The 20176-nt window shown below is 40.3% G+C and overlaps 1 protein-coding gene across 1 annotated transcript in view; it reads right to left on the bottom strand.

Annotated features, from left to right (window-relative positions):
• The window catches only part of SYT9 (synaptotagmin 9), a 219467-nt gene that overhangs the window by 127493 nt on the left and 71798 nt on the right, over positions 1–20176 (bottom strand). The window contains exon 4 of the mRNA XM_034667621.1: positions 18721–19267. Coding sequence (XP_034523512.1) covers positions 18721–19267 — 547 coding nt within the window. The remainder of the gene's footprint in view (positions 1–18720; positions 19268–20176) is intronic.

Raw genomic sequence — 20176 nt, 5'->3', positions numbered from 1 at the left:
CTACCATGTTTTTAGCGAGGCAGTGGCCTAGATTCTCAGTATGGCTGAGAGTGTGTGGCTGGAAAGACAAAGATTGCAAACATGGCCATTTTCCAAAACAGCTTCCTAAGAAACAGCCTACCTTCCCCTCCCGTTCACTCCCCCACTATGTTTATAGACTCCCCTTAATTAGAGCATTTCAGCATGGAAGCATAATCCAATGAGAAAGAAAATTTCCCTTGAGAGCCATCTGTCAGAATTAGGCTACACTTGGCTACTGGACAGTAAGGCTGTATTGTCCATACCACAGACTGCTTTGATTCCCCACAGGCTCAGAACTCATTTCTAAGCAAGCAAACGCCAATCCGTGGGCGAGGCGTTCTGTCAGGCGCCGGCTTGCTATTTTGGACACTAACGCTTCCTTCCGCAGGTAGAACACCATTAAAAGCAGTCCCAGGGGAACATTCTACCTGACTGGTCTCACCTTTCTTCAGGGAAGAAACTGCCGCCCCTCGACAACTCCATTAACTTTTCCTTTAGTTGTTTCAGGTTCGCAGATTTCCATCGAGCTGGGTAGTCCCCGCGTGTTCAGCCGTGGAGCTGTCGGACTGTGTAAACGGGGGACCAGGGAGAGCCCGCCTCAGCTCCCTGAAAAGCCAGCCTCTCTCTCAGGAGTGCCCAGTTCACCAGGCAGACACCTGCCTTTGGTACCCTCGCCCAGGCAGCAAGCGGACTCTTGGCTGCAAAAAGGCATGCGGGATGGGGGTGGTGGGGAGAAGAGGGTCCCTCCTCTCCTTCATCATTTCCCTCCATCTCAGAAGGCACGGAGTCAGGGTCTCCCCTGTGTCCCCATAACCCCTCTCCCTCGGTGCTGTTTGATCACACTGCAGGAGACCCCGCTGTGTCTTGCCCAGGTCCCCCTTACCACGCTGGTGCACCCATTCCTTCGCTGCTGTGACTGCTGTGCTAACAGCTCATGGCTGCATGCTTCTTGGGAGAATTCCCCTCAGCTGAAGGCGGCCACCTTAAAAATGACTGGCAAGTTACGCCCTCTCCCCAGAAATGGCCTGCAGCCAATGACAAACTAGTTCAGGGTTTAAAGGCAGCCCACTGCCCCTCACCCGGGATGGGCTGTCCCTGGGATCAGGCTCAAGACGGGCTCTGGCAAGAGCTCCGCCTTTGCCTCTCCCACATCCCTACTCCCTTACAGACTTCACGTGAGAGCAGTGCCTCAATAAATCACCTGCACGAGAACCCCTCCCAGCCTCCGCTTCTAGGGAATCCCTACCTAAGATACACACACTATATGTTCGTTTATTCATTTTTTCACTCAAAAGCATTTATCNGTTACGCCCTCTCCCCAGAAATGGCCTGCAGCCAATGACAAACTAGTTCAGGGTTTAAAGGCAGCCCACTGCCCCTCACTCGGGATGGGATAGCTCTGCGGTGCCTTTCACGCTCCACAGCTGCCCATGGGATCAGGCTCAAGACGGGCTCTGGCCAGAGCTCCGCCTTTGCCTCTGCTGCACCCCTACTTCCTTACAGACTTCACGTGAGAGCAGTGCCTCAATAAATCACCTGCACGAGAACCCCTCCCAGCCTCCGCTTCTAGGGAATCCCTACCTAAGATACACACACTATATGTTCTTTTATTCATTTTTTCACTCAAAAGCATTTATCATCTATTTCTTGGGTTAAGTAACAAAGATATGGTCATAGGCTTTGTCCTCAACGTGCAACTAGTTTCGTGGGGTGGGCCAGGGTAAACAGATACTTACGATCGAATGGGATCAAGGCTGTGCAGAGGTGCCTACAGGATACTTTACAAACACACAGGGACACCTAATCTGTTCTGGGTGGATACAGGGAGGGCTTACTTAATGAGGTGATGGTGGAGCACAGGACTTCTAAGACAAGTAACATTTAGTCGAACAGAGAAGAGGAGCAGAAAAAAAGGTCATTGCAGACAGAGAACAGTGTGTATACAGAGCACATACGTGAGTGAGCAATTAGAGAGAATATGCTGGAATAGCAGAAGGGAACTGGATGTCCCGAACTTACGGCAGTCATTGCTATTGGACCCTGGTCTTCCCATTTGCTGGGCTGTGATATTGCTTCTAAGACCTTCCCACAGCCCACTAGTCAGCTACCACCAGTTGGTTAATGTTGGTCCTCCATGTGAAAACTCCTTGCCATTCCTTTTGCACGTACATTTTTATATTTCACCTTCCATTACACATCTCCAAACCTACAAGCTTCCCTGCTTCGGCTCCCACACTCACTAACCCCCGTGACAAAGAAAATGATGCCCCCGTGTTTATCTAAAGTCAACCCCTGTCCCTGTATTTTGGATTCTGTCTCCTACCTTCTCAGGGAACTTGTTCTATTGATTGTCCTACTCTCTCTCTCTGTATCTTCAAACTCTACCTCTTCTGACTTTTCGTTAGATTTTTCCCCCTCTCATTTAATTATTTATTTTCCTCCTCAAAGGTGATTGTTACATTTTGATTAATTTGCTTTTAATTTAAATACAGTAAAATTCACTGTTTTGTTAGACAGTTGGACAATTTCGGACACATGCCCAGTGCTTCTACCCACCACCACAATTATAGTAGACAGTTCCATCAGTCCTCCAAAATTACCTCTTGTTGCCCTTTTGGAGTCACGCCACCTCCTCGCCCCAACTCCTGGCAACCATTGATTTGTTCTCGGTCCCTGCAGTTTGGCCTTTTTCATAATCTCATATAAATGGGATCATACAGCACAGAGCTTTTTGAGTCTGTCTTCTCTAACTCAGCATAAGGCATCTGAGATCCATCCGTGTTATTGAGTGTGCAGTCATTATGCACACATTGCTCCCTTCGTTACTGAACAGTACTTTATGGTACGGATGTAACATTTTATCCACTTACCCACTGAAGGACATTTAAGTTGTTTCCAATTTTTTTTTAAATTATGAACAAGCTGCTATAAACATTCACATGCAAATCCATACAGATTTTTTTAATGTTTTTATTTCTCCTATAAATGTTCTCTTTTTCAAATTCCATCTAAAATAATGAAAATATGGGTAGATTTTATAGAGAAAAATATCAGTACCCTGCTATCTGTCTTGAGCTGTGGTATTGCCCATGTGCATACACAGGAATCCCAACAGGGCCAGCCTGCATTCTCAGCGTTCTGCCCTGTCCTCCTTATTGTGCATCCCCGTGGGTCTACATGGGCTACAGCAGCTCACACTCAGGTTCAATGAAAGGTTCCTGAGCATCTCCTTCTGTGCCACAGAACAGACACTAGAGACCGGCTAACTTGACATTAATTTCCAACCCCCTCATCTGGCCACATTCCAGCATAGAGGATGAAAAATTGAAAAATGTGTTTTCTGTACCATTCTTAAATATGAATATGTTTTTTTTAAAGATTTTATTTATTTATTTGACACAGAGAGAGAGACAGCCAGTGAGAGAGGGAACACGAGCAGGGGGAGTGGGAGAGGAAGAAGCAGGCTCCCAACGGAGGAGCCTGATGTGGGGGATCACGCCCTGAGCCGAAGGCAGACGCCTAACGACTGGGCCACCCAGGGGCCCCCTGAATATGGTTTTTTGACACAGCTTTGGCCAATAAGAAATAAGTCACGTCAGTGTGACTTTTAAGAAAGCTTTCTCTTCCTGATGGAAAGTTTGAGAGGAAGCAAGTACTGCCCTTTCTTCCTGACACTTTCCTTTTGTCTCGAATGCAGAAGTGATGTCTAGAATCATGTTATTTTATAATTGGCTGTTTGAGAGTATTATATAAGTAGATTGATAAGCTTAAAGAAATTTTTAACAGATATTGAATGTGTGAAAGAGGATTATACAAATGACCAAAGCATTGGAAATCAAAGCTGCTAGGAATGAAAATTGTATTAACAACTGCGAAACTCAATGGAATCGCTCCATAGCTAACTAGAAATTGCTAAAGAGAGATTTACTAATGGGGCACCTGGGTGGCTCGGCCATTAAGCATCTGCCTTAGGCTCAGGTCATGATCCCAGGGTCCTGGGATCAAGCCCCGCATTGGGCTCCCTGCTCGGCAGGAAGCCTGCTTCTCCTTCTCACACTCCCCTTGCTTGTGTTCCCTCTCTTGCTATCTCTCTCCATCAAATAAATAAATAAAATCTTAAATGAGAGATTTACTGAATTGAAAGACAGATCTTTAAAAATTACCCAGGATGCATCAGCAATACAAAAAGGAGTAATAAACAAAGAAACAAACATAAAAGACAGAGTGAGTAGGTCTAAAAATATCTATTTCCGGGAGGAAAAGACAGAAGGTGTCAGGGAGGGACGCCTGGGTGGCTCAGTAGTTAAGTGTCTGCCTTCGGCTCAGTCATGATCCCAGGGTCCTGGGATCGAGCCCCACATCAGGCTCCCTACTCAGTGGGAAGCCTGCTTCTCCCTCTCCCACTCCCCCTGATGATGTTCCCTCTCTCAGTGTGTCTCTTTCTGTCCAATAAATAAATAAAATTTTTTTAAAAAAAGGTGTCAGGGAGAAACAATATTTGAAGAGATTGTGGCTGGGAATTTTCAGAATTGATGAGACACTCATCCCCAGACTCGGGATACCCTGTGAATCCTAAGCAAGATAAAAAAAAAAAAAATTTTTTTTAAATCCACAACATTCATATTATCATCAAATTGCAGACAAAGAAAAGTCTTAGAGAAGAGAAAAGTATATTACAATTATTAGATTGCAGCTGATTTCTCAGAACCAAGAATTTGGAGGCAAGGAGATAACAGATTCATTGCTGAGAAAAAAATTATCCACAAAAGACACGTCTACTCATGTTTTTTTCAGTTATAAATATGAAAGAGTGATACTGTTAAACAAATGAGAACTGAGAAAATTAACATTGGCAGACCTCTACTGAAAAAATAACTCGAGGACGTACTAAATATGAAAAATAATCTTTCGGGAAAGCCTGAAGAAATGGCAAACAAAAGTGGTGAATATGTGATAAATGTAAACAATCATTGACTATATGAAACATTAATTATAATGTCTAACTGAGGGGGTAAAAAAGCAAGGAGAGACAGAAGTAAAACATTGGAAAATAATATTACCTAGAATGGGGGTGACTGGAGATGAGGGTCCAAGACAAAAGTTTAGTTTTGATTTACTTCTTTGTTTATTAAATTAACCATGCACGTTACAATTTTTAGGAAATACTAAACAAATAGAAATAGGATGTATGCTTATAAGTTAGTGAAATGGAGAAAGTGAAATGGGGAGAAAACTTAATTCAAAAGAAAACAAAATAGGAAAAAATATCAGGTCTAAAATAAGCACAATATAAAAGGGTAGAAAGAACCCCAAAATGTTAATGTTCACAATGACATAAATAGATTAATCTCACTTGTTAAAAGTCAATGATTTTCAGAATATATCTTTTTAAAAATCCAGCTTTACCTTGCTTACAGTACTTATACTTAAATATAAGGATATAGGAAGTTTGCAAGTAAAAGAAGAGAAAAAAATATGTAAGACAAAACTAACTGAAAGAAGATTTTATAGTTCTATAAATACCAGAAAAGATACATTTGAAGGCAAAAAAACATTTCTTTTTTTTTTTTTAAGATTTTATTTATTTATTTATTTGACAGAGATGGAGACAGCCAGCGACAGAGGGAACACAGGCAGGGGGAGTGGGAGAGGAAGAAGCAGGCTCATAGCAGAGGAGCCTGATGTGAGGCTCGATCTCATAACGCCGGGATCACGCCCTGAGCCGAAGGCAGACGCTTAATCGCTGTGCCACCCAGGCGCCCCAAAAAAACATTTCTTTAGGTAACAAGAGACACCAAATAATGATAAAAGGCTTAAATGGCCANCATAACGCCGGGATCACGCCCTGAGCCGAAGGCAGACGCTTAATCGCTGTGCCACCCAGGCGCCCCAAAAAAACATTTCTTTAGGTAACAAGAGACACCAAATAATGATAAAAGGCTTAAATGGCCAGAAAGATATAACAAGTGCCAATATTATAAATAAATAAATAAACAAACAAATATGTGTGTGTGTATGAAGCAGACTGAGAGAACTACAAAAGGAAACTGAAAATCTACTATCATAGTAGGAGATTTCTAAGCATGTTTTATCAATAACTGGTATGCTAGACAGAAAAAAAATATCAGTCAAGATATGGATGTGAGTAATGCATAATCTTTTAAGCACATATAGTATATTTGTAAAACTGAAGTAAAAGAGAACATAAAGCAAATCTCAACACCTATCAAATAATATGCAAAATACGGTCTGTATTATCTGATCACTGTCTAATTAAGTTAGGTCAATAACACTTAAAAACTACTAAATGTGAAATTTTAAAAACGTGCTTTGAAGTAAAATATATAAATCAAAGAAAAAACCATACTTAATATTAGAAAAACTTAGATCTGAATGATAATGACAATACTAAATATCAAAATTTGTGGACCTACAGTCAAAGCAGTACTCTGAAGGAAATTTATAGCCTGAAAGGCATATTTAAAGTTTCAGTTCTATGAGACACATCAGTTCCCGAGCTCTAGTATGTGGTACGACGCCTGTAGCTAACAATATCGTACTGCATATTTAACATCTGCCAAGGGGGTAGATATTATGCTAATATTCTTACTACACAAAAATACTATTACCACTACTCATAATAATAAGAACAGGGAAGGTGGGAGGAAACTGTGGCAGGTGATAGATAAGTCAACAGCCTTGGTGGTGGTACTGATTTCATGAACATACATTTACCCTGAAACCCATCGAGCTGCATACATTAAATATGTTCAGTTTTTCACATGTCAATCATGCCTCAATAAAATGGACTTAAGACTGAAAGCTACTGACCTAAAGATATAAGTATATGACCTAAAGAAATAAGAAATAACTGAATAAACCGAAAGAATTTTAAAAAAATCATCACAGTCAAAAGAAGAAAGAGAAAACAAAAATTAAATATAATCAATAAAACTAAACATTCATTCTTTGACAAGACTAATAAAAATCAAACCTCCGGGGCGCCTGGGTGGCTCAGTCGTTAGGCAGCTGCCTTCGGCTCAGGTCATGATCCCAGGGTCCTGGGATCAAGCCCCACATCGGGCTCCCTGCTCATTGGGAAGCCTGCTTCTCCCTTTCCCACTCCCCCTGCCTGTGTTTCCTCTCTCACTGCTTCTCTGTCAAATAAATAAATAAATAAATAAATAAATAAATAAATAAATAAATAAAATCTTTAAAAAAAGAAAAAAATTACCAACCTCCAATGATACTGATCAAAGAAAAAGAGAACAGGAGCAAAAAAATTAATATTAGAAATGAGAAAAAGGACCTAACCACAGATGAGGAAGAAAATAAAAAGATAAGATTATCAATAACTTCAAGTCAATGCATTTAAAGCACAGAAAAATCTAAATCCCAAAATCTGATTTCTAAAGAAAGAGACAACTTGTGTAGTACAGTAAGTAACAAAGGAATGGAATCAACTTTCCCCAAAGTAAACACCAGACCCAGAAGGTTGAATGGGCCAATTCTACTAAATACTGAAAGAAGATTATTTCAATCGTACACAGAATCCTCAAGAGAATAGGAAGAGACAGTGCTCCATCACCTTAATTTGAACAAAAAACAAGAAAATAAAATCAGAGGCCAATCTCACTCATGAATTTAGCTGCAAAAATCTTTAACAAAATATTAACCAAATAACTGAACACACACACATATTTATGTATATCTATGTATATGAAAAACAGTACATCATGAGCAAGTTGAACTTATCACAGAAATGTAAGTTTTTACCCAAACTAGAAGATACAACAATATACTTTATCACATTAAAAGACGAAAGGAGCAAAACATATGATCACCTAGATAAATTCATAAAAATCATCTGATAAAATTCAATATCCATTCAGGTTTTCAGTCTACAGCCAATGTCCTACTTAGTATGAAAATGCAAAGCATTCCTTTTTTTAAAAACTGTCCTTACTTATTGTGGGGGGTGGAGGGCGGAGGGAAAGGGAGCGAGGGAGAGAGGATCTTGAGTACGTTCCACACTGAGGAAGCTTGAACAGGGCTCGATCCCATGACCCTGAGGTCATGACCTGAGCCGGAATCAAGGGCTGGATGCTTAACTGACTGAGCCACCCAGTCATCCCTCAAAGCATTCCCTTTAAGATAAAGAACAAGGCAGAGATTACTCCATGGGCCTTTGTCCTGGCAGTCCTGGCAAATGCAATAAAGCAAGCAAAAGGGATGGTGTGGGGAGAAAAGTCAAAAGGAAAAGAAAAAACAAAACTGTCCTTATAAATTCATGGAATGATTGTCAGTGTACAGAACTCAAATGAGTCTGTGGTCAATTTATTAGCGAGTGGACCAATACCATGTGTTTTGAGACAGCATAGACTAAGATGGGCTCAGGCACCGCTGCTGGGATTGTTCACTGGTCAAACCTCTTTCAGATATAATGTTCTTTGATCTAGAAACCACATTCCTAGGTACAGACCCTAACAGAAATTCTTGCATATATTTACCAGGAGACATGTACAGAAGGCATACAAATAGCAGCATTTCCTAAAACAGAAAAAAACTTAAATTAATTCAAATATCCATTGACAAGAGACTAGATAAATAAGTACGGTACACGACACAATGGAATGCTAAAACCTCTGCCCAAAATAAAAAAAAAAAACAAAAAAGGGCTACAGTATATACATGAACACAAATGATTCAAAACAAAATATTGAAAATAGCAGTTTGCAGAAGAATACACACAATATAATTTCTCCACATAAATTTCAAAAATAGGCAAAACTGAACAACCTATTCTTATGTGGTAAAGTGATTTTAAAAACAAGGGAATTATAGATATCAAATTTGGTTTATTGGGGCATCTGGGTGGCTCAGCTGGTTAAGCGTCCAACTCTTTTTTTTTTTTTTAAGAATTTTTTAGTATGTCACCATACAGTATATCCTTAATTTTTGATGTAATGTTCCATGATTCATTATTTGCATATATCTTGATTTTGGCTCAGGTCATGATCTCAAGGTTGTGGGATCGAGCCCCACATCAGCAAGGAGTCTGCTTGAGATTCTCTCTTTCCCTCTCCCTCTGATTCTTCTGCCACCTGCTTGCTCTCTAAAAAAAAATGTTAAATAAAATTCAGTTTATCAATTATCTCTGGGGAAATGTGGGGGACAGAGAAGGGCAGAGAGAGTGTTTCAAAGAGATAGACAATGTTCTCTTTCTTGAGCTAAATTCTGGATTGATGGATATAGATTTTGTTATTATTGTTAAATCATATGTATACATTACATATACTCTTGAATGTGTCATACATTTCAGGTAAAAAGCAAATTCTTTCTCCTCTGCAAGGATAAAAGCTATCCAAGTCTCTGTCAGAGAACTGCAGCTTTAGTAACTGCTTCCTCCAGACATTCTGCTCTATAGTTCTGCCACTTCTCACTACCTCTGAATGATCTTGACATCAAGGGGATGACATGTCTGAAGGATCATGAATGAGAAAAATGATAGGGTGGGATTCAATGGATTTTCACTAAGATTCAGCTCATGAGACCCCAGGGATGTGGACTCCACTCATATCCACATTACGGAAGGAACCTGACTTCCTTGTCATCAGCTGGAAACCAGGGCTTTCTATGTGGTTTTTCAAATTGCTGTTCCCTTATGATCAGTTGTCCAACCAGCCTTAGTATTTTCAGCACTAATGCAGCAGAGTACTGGAGCCAGCTTTTACCACCTGGCACCAGCTTGCAAGAGCCAATGTGAGCACTGTTTGCCAATTCCACCTTCCGTGATGTCACACTGGTAGCTTGAAATCATCCCTACTAGAAGTATTTACACCATAGAAATAGACGAATGCTACAAATCAGGTCCCCTTTTTGTCTCTCCACCCCCACCAGCCAGATGTTAACATCTACCACTGAATCAGAAATAGCCATACAATCACAAGATAGTAACTCAGGACTAATGGTGCAATGGAATGAAAAAGGACTAAATTAATAAACTTCTTCAGTAATAAAGACTGCCTGCCCCATTTGCATTCAACTGGCTTCCCTGAATACTTATATTTCCTCCTGAGTGGTTCCAGGTATCCACCTCTATCAGGTCTAAAAATGGCCTCAGGGACTTGGAGGACAGGGCAGGAAAATTCCTAAATCAGCCACTGAAAAATATGGGACTTTTCAATGACTCACAAAGTCAAATTTTCATGGAAATGTAAAGTTCTAAATTCCTAACATTAAAAGAGAGTCTATGCTATTGTAAACTGTACTCTTCCCTTTTCTGAACTGGGATCCATACTGGCATGGAGGGAAACTCATCACTTCTGCTGCCACCATGTGAAAACCCCAGCATCTCCCCCAAATTAGAGTCTAACTAAGATGATCATAGGTTTCCAGAAAAGGTCTTTCAATCAGCTTCTAAGAATGCCATTGAAAGAGATAGTCCTGAATGCTCAATGCCTATTTGCCAGGGAGCCAGTGATGAGTGGGGTATACGAAAATGTCAAGATTCAGGCATATAACCAACATTCACCCAGACCACTAAATTCATGCTCTCCCAACTCTGACCTTCCCCCACATGCTGCCTTCTCTTTTGTTGACTGATATATGTCCCACAGAGATGCACCACACTGTTATGGATTGATATGGCTTTGGTTGAGAGGTTTAATTAAACTACTGGTTTTACACTCAATAATTGCTATTTTGTTCCTTCACAGGAAGGTGTGAGGATTAGTTTTTATTTGACTGCTAACATTTATAAAACCCATAATCTCCTTGGAGAAATAAAGAACAAAATTTTTTAAAAATGAAAAGATTAGTTTATGGGTTTCAGCACTACATAACACTCCCCAACCAAGTCAGTCCCTAGAGCCTCACCAAATTAGCCCCTCCTAAGGAGCTGCATTTTATTCAGTAAGTGCATATTAATTATTTCACTTCCAGGCACCATTCTAGAGGCTGGGCACATAGTAGTGAATATGCCAGATATAGTCTGTGCGCTTACAGAACAGTCTAATGGAGAAGAACTAAAATTGAAGAAATACGTACAAGAAGGTATGATGAGGAATGACAAAAGTACAGAAGGTCATGGGAACAAATACTGAAAAAAACCTACCCTCCTCGTCCAGGTCTCTGAGAAAGTGGCATTTAAGCTGAGATCTAAGACCTCAGTAGGAGTTAGCTAGGTAAAGAGAAGTAAACCAGCATATATGATAGTTTTGAGACAACTCTCCATGAACTGACTGAACTGGGTGTTGAAAATCTTAGTCCTAATTCCTGTTTGGCCGTTATTCAGCTGTGTGACCTGGGGTGAATCGCCTAAGGCCCTCCGCCTCAGTATTATGTGCCAAATGAGGATTTCAGATTACAGAACCTATAAGCTCTTCCTGGCTATTCAATCACAAGGCAAACATACGATACACAGATTACTACTCAGTTAGTACAAATAAAACTGCTTTTTTGAACAAACTTTGAGCAATATAATATAGCGCATGGTATTTCCAGCAATAGGGGAGATGCTCACAGAAACTTCTCCAGGTAAAAATACTGGATTACAAAATCATTTTTAATGCATCACAGAGCCGATGGGACAAAAATGGAATATTTTTTTCATGGCCAGAAACACTAAGAAAGTATGAGTCCATGGAAGTAAGTAAGCTCTGGAGCTGGGGCTTGAATGGAGATATATGTGACTCTCTGGTGGCTTAGTGCCTGGTTTTTAGAGGACGGTGGGAGAATCGCTCAGAAAGCTGACATCCTAAAGATTAAGGGTCATATCCATAAAGGATAAGCAAAAAAGAATTTCTCCCCTGCATAAGTAGATGTTGGACTTGCTCTGGGTAAAGGAAGGAAAAAGTCTTCCCTGCCAGTTTCTAACCATTAATACAAGCTTGTGCTTACACATTTAGAGCCTATATTCACCCTACCTCTCTGCTGCCCTCAAACCCTCAAGCTCAGAATTTAGTTTAGAATGGTTCCATGTGGGTTAGCTCACAAATCGCCTTTCTGAAGGAATGAACTTTAAACCCACAGCTTGAAATTTTCCACTGACAAAGTTCCAAGCCAGATGAGCTCACAATCATAAATCACTAAATACAAGGGGCAATAAGGCATGATGAGTTAGAGTCAATGGAAATACCGGGGGCGGGGGCGGAAATCAGAGCTACAAAGTTGGAGTTAGGAACAACAGAATATAAAAATGACTATGTACAGAATGATAAAATAAAAAGGGTATTGAAAGTATGCTGAAAAGAAAAAAGAGACTATCAAAGATATTAGGCAAGGTAAATGGGTGAGAATTTTCCAGAACTGATAAAAAGAAACAAGCTCATATTCAGGAATCCCAATAAATCTCAGGGAGGATAAATAAAAAGAAATCACCACTTAGCAATGTTATAGTTAAACTACAGAACACTAAAGAGGAAAGCAAGATATTGAAAGCAAAAAGAAAGAAAAGAAAAATTACACACAAGGGAATAAATATTCTACGAAATGTCAACTTCTCAAAAACCACTGGAAGTCAGAGGGCTACGGAATGATGGCTTTGTAATGCCAAATCAAAAAACCTGAGAATATTAAGCTCCCCACTTTTTATATTCAGAAAAACATTCTAAGAACAATAGCATAATAATGACACATTCGGAACTGTAGCTTGCAGCTGAAGGTCATTGCCAGCCCACAGATGCCCTAAGGAAGGTATCTAGGGGAATAAATATGCCAACCCCACTTTCCTCCCTTGTTCACTTCCTAAACCTAAACAGAAACCAGAGACTAAAAGAGCTCTTTTTCGCTCAAAGAAAAATAAACAAAACCCCCCAGGAGCCTCCGGGAGCACCTAGGAGGAGTAAAATGAAAGTATCCAGAATAATCTCCCGACAAATTTTATAAATCAAGAACTACCTTGATTCCAACCCAGATAAGGACCATATGAGAAAGTGAATGACATATATCGCTCATTAGCACAGATTAAAAGAAAAAAAATCTAAACAACATTTTAGCAATGTATAAAACAGGTTAATAAATCAAAGCCAGTTTGAATCATACGAGGAATATAAGATTGTTTCAAGATTAGAAAACTGATAATACTATTGAGTAAAATAGCAAATTAAAGCGGAGAAAAACTTCATAGGGTCATAGCAAATTAAAAAGCAGAGAAAAACCTGGGGCGCCTGGGTGGCTCAGTCAGTTGAGCATCCAACTATTAATTTTGGCTCAAGATCATGACCTCAGGGTCCTGGGGTCGAGCCCCACATTGGGCTCTACACTCAATGTGAAGTCTGTTTGTCCCTTTCCCTCTGCTCTTCTCCCCCCACCCTGCCCGCTCAAGCTCTCTATCTCTAAAATAAATAAATAAAATCTTTAAAAAAAATAAAGCAGAGAAACATCTCACAGGATCATAGCATTTGACAAACAAATGTTTATAATAAAAAGCCTTACTCAACTAGGAATGGAGGGATACAGGGGCACCTGGGTGGCACAGCAGTTAACCGTCTGCCATCGGCTCAGGGCGTGATCCCGGCGTTATGGGATCGAGCCCCTCATCGANGATCGAGCCCCTCATCAAGCTCCTCCACCGTGAGCCTGCTTCTTCCTCTCCCACTCCCCCTGCTTGTGTTCCCTCTCTCGCTGGCTGTCTCTATCTCTGTCAAATAAATTAATGAAATCTTAAAAAAAAAAAAGGAATGGAGGGATACATTCTTCTTTTTTTTGAAGGGTATATTCTTAATACGATAAAGACATCCACAAAATACAGCAATGTCATACTCCATGAAAATGTTAAAGACATTTCACTTAAAAGTAAGAACAAGTCAAGGATGACTACTACCATAATTGTTATTTGGTATTATACTGGAAATCCTAGTCTGTGAACTAAATTAAAAAATAAATAAAGGCATACAGATTAGAAAAAAACAAAACTATCACAAGTCACATGTCTGATTATCTACAAAGAAAATTCAGAAGATTCTGCAATCAAATTATGAGAATAAGAATTTTGCAAGATTGCCAAGTTGAAGATAAATACGCAAAGTTTAAACTGCATTACTATACAGCAGCAAAAGTTAGGAAATGCAATTTTAGAAAAAAAACTACAGTTGACCCTTGAACAATGTGAAGGTTAGGGGGTGCTGACTCCCCAAAACTTAACTATTAATAGCCTACTATTGGCTAGAAGCCTTACTGAGAACATAGTTGATTAACACACATTTTATATGTCATATGTCTTATATACTCTATTCTTACAATAAAGTAAGCTAGATAAAGGAAATGTTATTAAGAAAATCATAAGGAAGAGAAAATACATTTACAGCCTTGTACTGTATTCATGGAAAGAAATGCATGTGTAAGTAGATCCACACAGTTCAAACCTGTGTTGTTCAAGGGTCAGCTGTATCTGATAAAACGAAAATTATAGCAACTACCAATATATGTAATAAGGGACGTGCAGGATCCTCATGAAGAAAACCATAGCCCGAATGAAAGAATTTTAGTCTTTCATGAACAGATTCAATATCACAAAACATGCAAAATTTCCCTAAATTAATCTACAGACTTCATACAAGTTCAAACAAATACCAGAAAGAATTATTAATTTGATAACTTGATTCTAAAATTTATGTGAAACTGGGGACGTACTGTATGGTGACTAATATAACAAAATAAAAATCATAAAAAAAAATTTCACCCATCAAAAATAAAAAGGAACAACAACAACAAAAAATAAATAAAATTTATGTGAAAGGTCAGCCAAGACTGAATTGAAGCAAAAGCTGGACGGATGACTGTTCTTTCAGATATTAAACCTTATCACAGAATGACAGTAATTTGCAAATTGTGCTATAGGTAGAATATAGTCAAAAAGAACAAAATAAAAGAGATTCCAGAAACAGACTTTTCATGTACATAAATCTATATAGGACAGAGTTTGCACTGCAGATTACTGAAAAAATATGTCAGAAAACTGGTTATTCATATGGAAAAACACGGATGTATCAGGGACTGAATGTTTGTGTCACCCTCCCCCCACAAATTCATATATTGAAGCCCTAACCCTCAACACGATGGTATTTGGAGGTGGGTCCTTTGGGAGGCAATTAAGTTTAGATGGGGTCATGATGGTGGGGACTCCATGATGGGATTAGTGTCATTATAAGAGAAAGGGGCACCTGGCTGGCTCAGTCGGTGGAACGTGCAACTCTTGATCTCAGGGTTGTGAATTTGAGCCCCATGTTGGGGGTAGAGATTGCTTAAAAATAAAATCTTAAAAAAAAAAAAGAAGAGAAAGAGACCAGAGCTTGCTCTCTCTCTCCTCCATGTGAGGACACGTTGAGAAGGTAGCTGTCTGCAAGGCAGGAAGAAAGCTCTCACAAGGAACTGAACCTGCCAACACCTTGATCTTGGACTTTCCAACCTCTGGAACTGTGAGAAATAAATTCCTGTTGTTTCAGCCACCCAGTGTATGACACAGCGCTACGGTGGCCTGGGCTAATACAGGAGGCCTGGACTACATCGTACAAACAGTTTCATTCTGGGTGGATTAAAATCATCATTAGGAAAGTCAAAACTTCAAAACTTCCAATAGAAAATATAGGAGAATATGACATAGGGTAAGGAAGGATTTCTTAAAAAAGACATAAAAGAGCTAACTTATGAGGGAAAATATTGTTGTTTCACTACATTAAACATAAGAACCTCTACTGATCAAAAGACATCATCAAGTGAGTACAAAGACAGCCATAAATCAAGAGATGATGTTTGTTAATACGCGTTGTCAACAAAGGATTTGCATCCAGTCTATACAAAGCACATATATGAATCAACAAGGAAAAGAAAACAAGAGGAAAAAGTGCCGAACAAGCATTGTGCAAGAAAGGAAATGTGGATGACCAATAAACATATCCGAAGACGGTCAACCTAGGCAACCAAGGAAATACGAATTACTTACCGTGTCACAGGCATGCACATGCACACATATTAAACAGGGTGGCAACTGTAAGAGCTGGTGAGAACACGGCGCACGAGGAACTGTCGTACCTCATCCGCTGGAGGATCAATGTGAGCAGTCACTGTGCAAAGGAAGTCCATGTGGCCTAGAAAAGTTGAACACGTGTGCACCTTACCTCTATCAGGGGTACACCCTGGAGGAATTATTGCATATGTGAACTAGGAGATGTGCACAAAAATGTTCTCTGGAGTATTATTCAGAATCATCAAAAACAAATTACCATACAAATATCATCAATACAAGAAAGCTACTTTGCCAACTATAATGCTACGGAATATTATACAGCAATGAAAAACACACGAACCACAGCTCTACTGATCTCTCTTGTTAAATGTCCTCATCAAAGTGGGCTGAAAAAAAGAAGTCAAAGAAGAGCTATGAAAAGCAGAAACAGACAAAACCAAACAATATATTGTCTTATAAGTATGTCACAATATAAATAAAATTCAGGATAGTGTTTTCCACTTTGCAGGAGTGGATTGAGAGGGAATGGAAGGAGGGAAGTCAACCCAAGGGTCAGTAAAAGTACTGGTTCTATTCTGTTCCTCAGATGAACATTGGGTCACTGGGTTCATGCCTGTTCATTTAATTACTCGTTCATTAATCTGTACATGGACATTATATACACTGAGCTATATACATGCTATATTATAAAGATTTAATTATTTACTTGAGAGAGAGAGAGACAGAGAGAGAGAGAGTGCGTGCACAACCAGGAGTGGCAGAGGGAGAGGGAGAGAGAATCCCAAGCAGACTCTGCGCTGAGCACAGAACCTGAAGCGGGGCTCGATCTCACTACTCTGAGACCACGACCCGTGCAGAAACCAAGAGTCAGCTGCTTAACCCACTGTGCCACCCAGGTGCTCCCTACATGCTATATTACAAAACCAGAAACTTGGCAAACCTCAGACCTTCACACTCAGTCTCTATACAAAGTCACAATCAAAACAGCCTCAAGTAATAATTTTAAAAATGGAATTTTAAAAACTACATGGCAGTACACCTGAAACTAATGTAACGTTGTGTGTCAACTATACTTCAGTAAAAAAAACAACGATATGGCAGATTATGAAATAATCTGTAATTCCATTCTCAAAACCTGCCCTCTCCTGCCGGTCATCTAAAGGCCTAAATCAATGCTCAGAATATTTGTTATTTGCCTGAGGAAAGAACTGAGAGTTTTGAAGGCCTTAGTCATATCAGTTTTCCTCCTTCATAAATAATTTTAGTCTCCTCAACTCAGTGGAAATCCAGAATTCTCCAACAATAGACACGGAACTCTTACTCCCAGGGGAGTACTAAAATGGCAGTGATCTCAGGGCCAGGAGGTCTCTGCAGGCTGCCATTCTATACTCTCATCCCATGGGAAATTGTTCTAGATGTTTCCACCAGGGACCAGCCTTATCTCTTCAAGAATGAAGAGATCTGTTCCTTCTCCAATCTCCCAAATCATCTTAGTTTCATCAACTGCTGTTCCCTGCACCTTCTCCAGCTCTCTTTCCTTTCCTCATTATGATAAGGCCAGCCAAACCCCATGCTACACTTTGCTTATCTGAGTAGCAGGACCCCCTTAGCACCGGTATCTCACGGCACATGAAGAAAAGGTGTCTCTTGGAACAGCCATAGTGCGGGTGAGTCCCCAGTTCACAAAGGCGGCCTACAGTGATAAAGTAGGAGTGTGGGGTTTTGGTCATTGGGCAGAGATTCTGTGTGTTCTCTTGCTGAACAGAATGAAAGCCCTTCCCTTACTAGACTCCAAACTCAAGCTGGATCATCATTTGAGCTGAGGAAGGATTATGGTGCTTGGTGCCTTTGGATGCCAGGGAAAGGAATGAAAATGGTGCTGGCCTCAGAAGGGCTCATATTCTAGAAGATGTGCGAGCAGAGCTGCCTGAGGGAATGTGGACGGACGAAAGAAACAAGAGGCTTTAAAATATCAGAGTCACCTAAGAGAGTCCGCTTTCCTTCTCTTCCAGGAGTGCCAATACACATCTGCAGGACGGTGAAAAGGACAGAAACGGAGTAATAATAGCACCACTGCAATCTCACTTAAAACGTGGTGTCATTACATAGCACTTCTGCCCTCTCTCCCGAGCTCTAAATTGGATGTGACCTTCCATAGATTAGCTTTGCCAATATCTGCAGATCTTTTCAGACTGAACTCCTAGTCACTTTGATTCTTTGCTTAAAAATGTGGTGCCAACTCTTTGCAACCATTCTCACTTCTGGGATGAAAGAGGAAGATCCGATCATGGGAAATGCAACGGGGCTGACCTGGGAGCATGGTCAAGGACTTAATGCTGTCGGAAAGTCTGGCAACGGTCTCGTAGTTGCAGATTACAGTTAATAGGATGCCAGGATCCATTTAGCACAAACAACCTAAGAAAGCTCAACAGAAAGTGTGGTAAGGAGGGCAGATAGTATCTCCTGCCAGTTAGGGAAGAGCTAAGAATTAGAAAGCAGAAAAGAGAGAAGGTTATGCTTTAATACTCTTTTCAGGAATAATTCTGGGAACTTTGAAAATGAATATTGTTAAAGACCTGTTTCTGGGAAGGTGCAAGAAGGTTCCGAAACAATAGCTACCCAGACACTGACGTGAATTTTATACTTCGTCCCCGCAATAAAATAAGGTATAAGTTATCTGTTTGTGTGTGGACCAAGAACCCGCCCCCAGAATGAAGAAATGCTGGACTTACGTTGGTGACATACTCGATATCCTTCCAAAGGATGCACTCCCTGGGGAAATCAGCCAAGTCTAAGAAGTGATCCACCACCACTTGGCCGATGAGGTCATGGCGAGAGAACCTGTCGAAGTCATACACAGAGAAGTGAAGCTTCCGGGCCGCAAGGTCATTGTAGGGAACTGGAAACAAAAACACTTCATCAAACACAGGGTTCAGGGTCTTTCTGTGAACTTTAGTCTGGTGTTTGGTTTTCCGATCGGGAAGCAAATAGATCTTGACATAAGGATCTGAAGTCCCGGAAAAGTCCTTGGCAGGCAAATTGACAGCTTTGTGAATTTTCACTATGAGCTGCTCTAAGTCACAGTCATATTTTAAAATGAAATTCAGTTTCCCACAGGCTTTGCTGTTACCCCTTGTCCCATCATCAGTATCCAATGACCTCTGCTTATATAGCTCTGGTTTAATTCGACCAATTCCAGTCAACTGTTCCTGTTTTTGAAGCTGCTGGATGTTGAAGTCCGGGTTGGACAGGTTGAGTTGTCTTCGGATTGAATTATGCCTTGAGCGAAGAGAAGAGAGAACAAAGTTACAACCTCATTAGCCACGGGTCTTTCACAAACTTGTGCCGGGGATGTAGGTAGCCTGTGAGGCACTGTTAAAAGCTTAGATCTGTGGGCTTTTTTTTTTTTTTTTGGCCTAAATTCAAAATGCTCATCACTGTGAGTAAGCTGCTCCCCAAGGCTTGAAGCTCAAAACTGAGGCTTGGTATCAGGAAATGAACCTACGAATACGAAACCTTGGGGCTTTGAAGGTTTAATGCACTTTCCAAACTAATATGCCATTAAAGAAGCTTATTCGGCTGGCAGAATGTAAAGGTTTGTACAAACTGCTTTAAAAATAAAATTGTTCACCTTTACATATAACGTCATCCTGAAATTGAAACAGTTAGCTACGTGTTGTCTTAGGGTGAATGCCTCTAAATCACACAGAATTTCCTGTCACTGGCTTATAACTTTATTAGTAAGTTCTTGCTGGTTCAAATCAAAGCATTTCACCACAAGAACACAGTTTTTGTTCTCGTGAGAATGTGTGTGACAGGATGTGTCTTACTGCAGTGGGCTGTGCCGGCTCTGACAGGTGCAAATGGCGGCCCTGTGACAGCGTTTCTGTCATCACAGGGTGATTCCTGATCAGGAGGAGGGGTTTTATTCCTGTCATAAACACTAAGAGTATCAAAATTAAAGGTCAGCTACTATAAATGTATATAGGGATTCAGAGACGGTTGAATACTGACATTAGCAAATTAAATATTTGCTGACAGAATCGACTCTTCACCCTATAAGCTTATTGGTTTGGGTTAGTGATTTCCCCAGAATTCTCTCTGAAACCTGCCTTATCTGTGTGAGTCTTCATAAATTGAGAGAAGTAGTCATTATGTGTAAGGCTGTTTTTAATGTTATTTGTGTCT

Source organism: Ailuropoda melanoleuca, chromosome 8, assembly GCF_002007445.2.
Source record: "Ailuropoda melanoleuca isolate Jingjing chromosome 8, ASM200744v2, whole genome shotgun sequence".
In the NCBI taxonomy this organism is placed as follows: Eukaryota; Metazoa; Chordata; class Mammalia; order Carnivora; family Ursidae; genus Ailuropoda; species Ailuropoda melanoleuca.
This window is presented reverse-complemented; position numbering and strand designations above follow the sequence as displayed.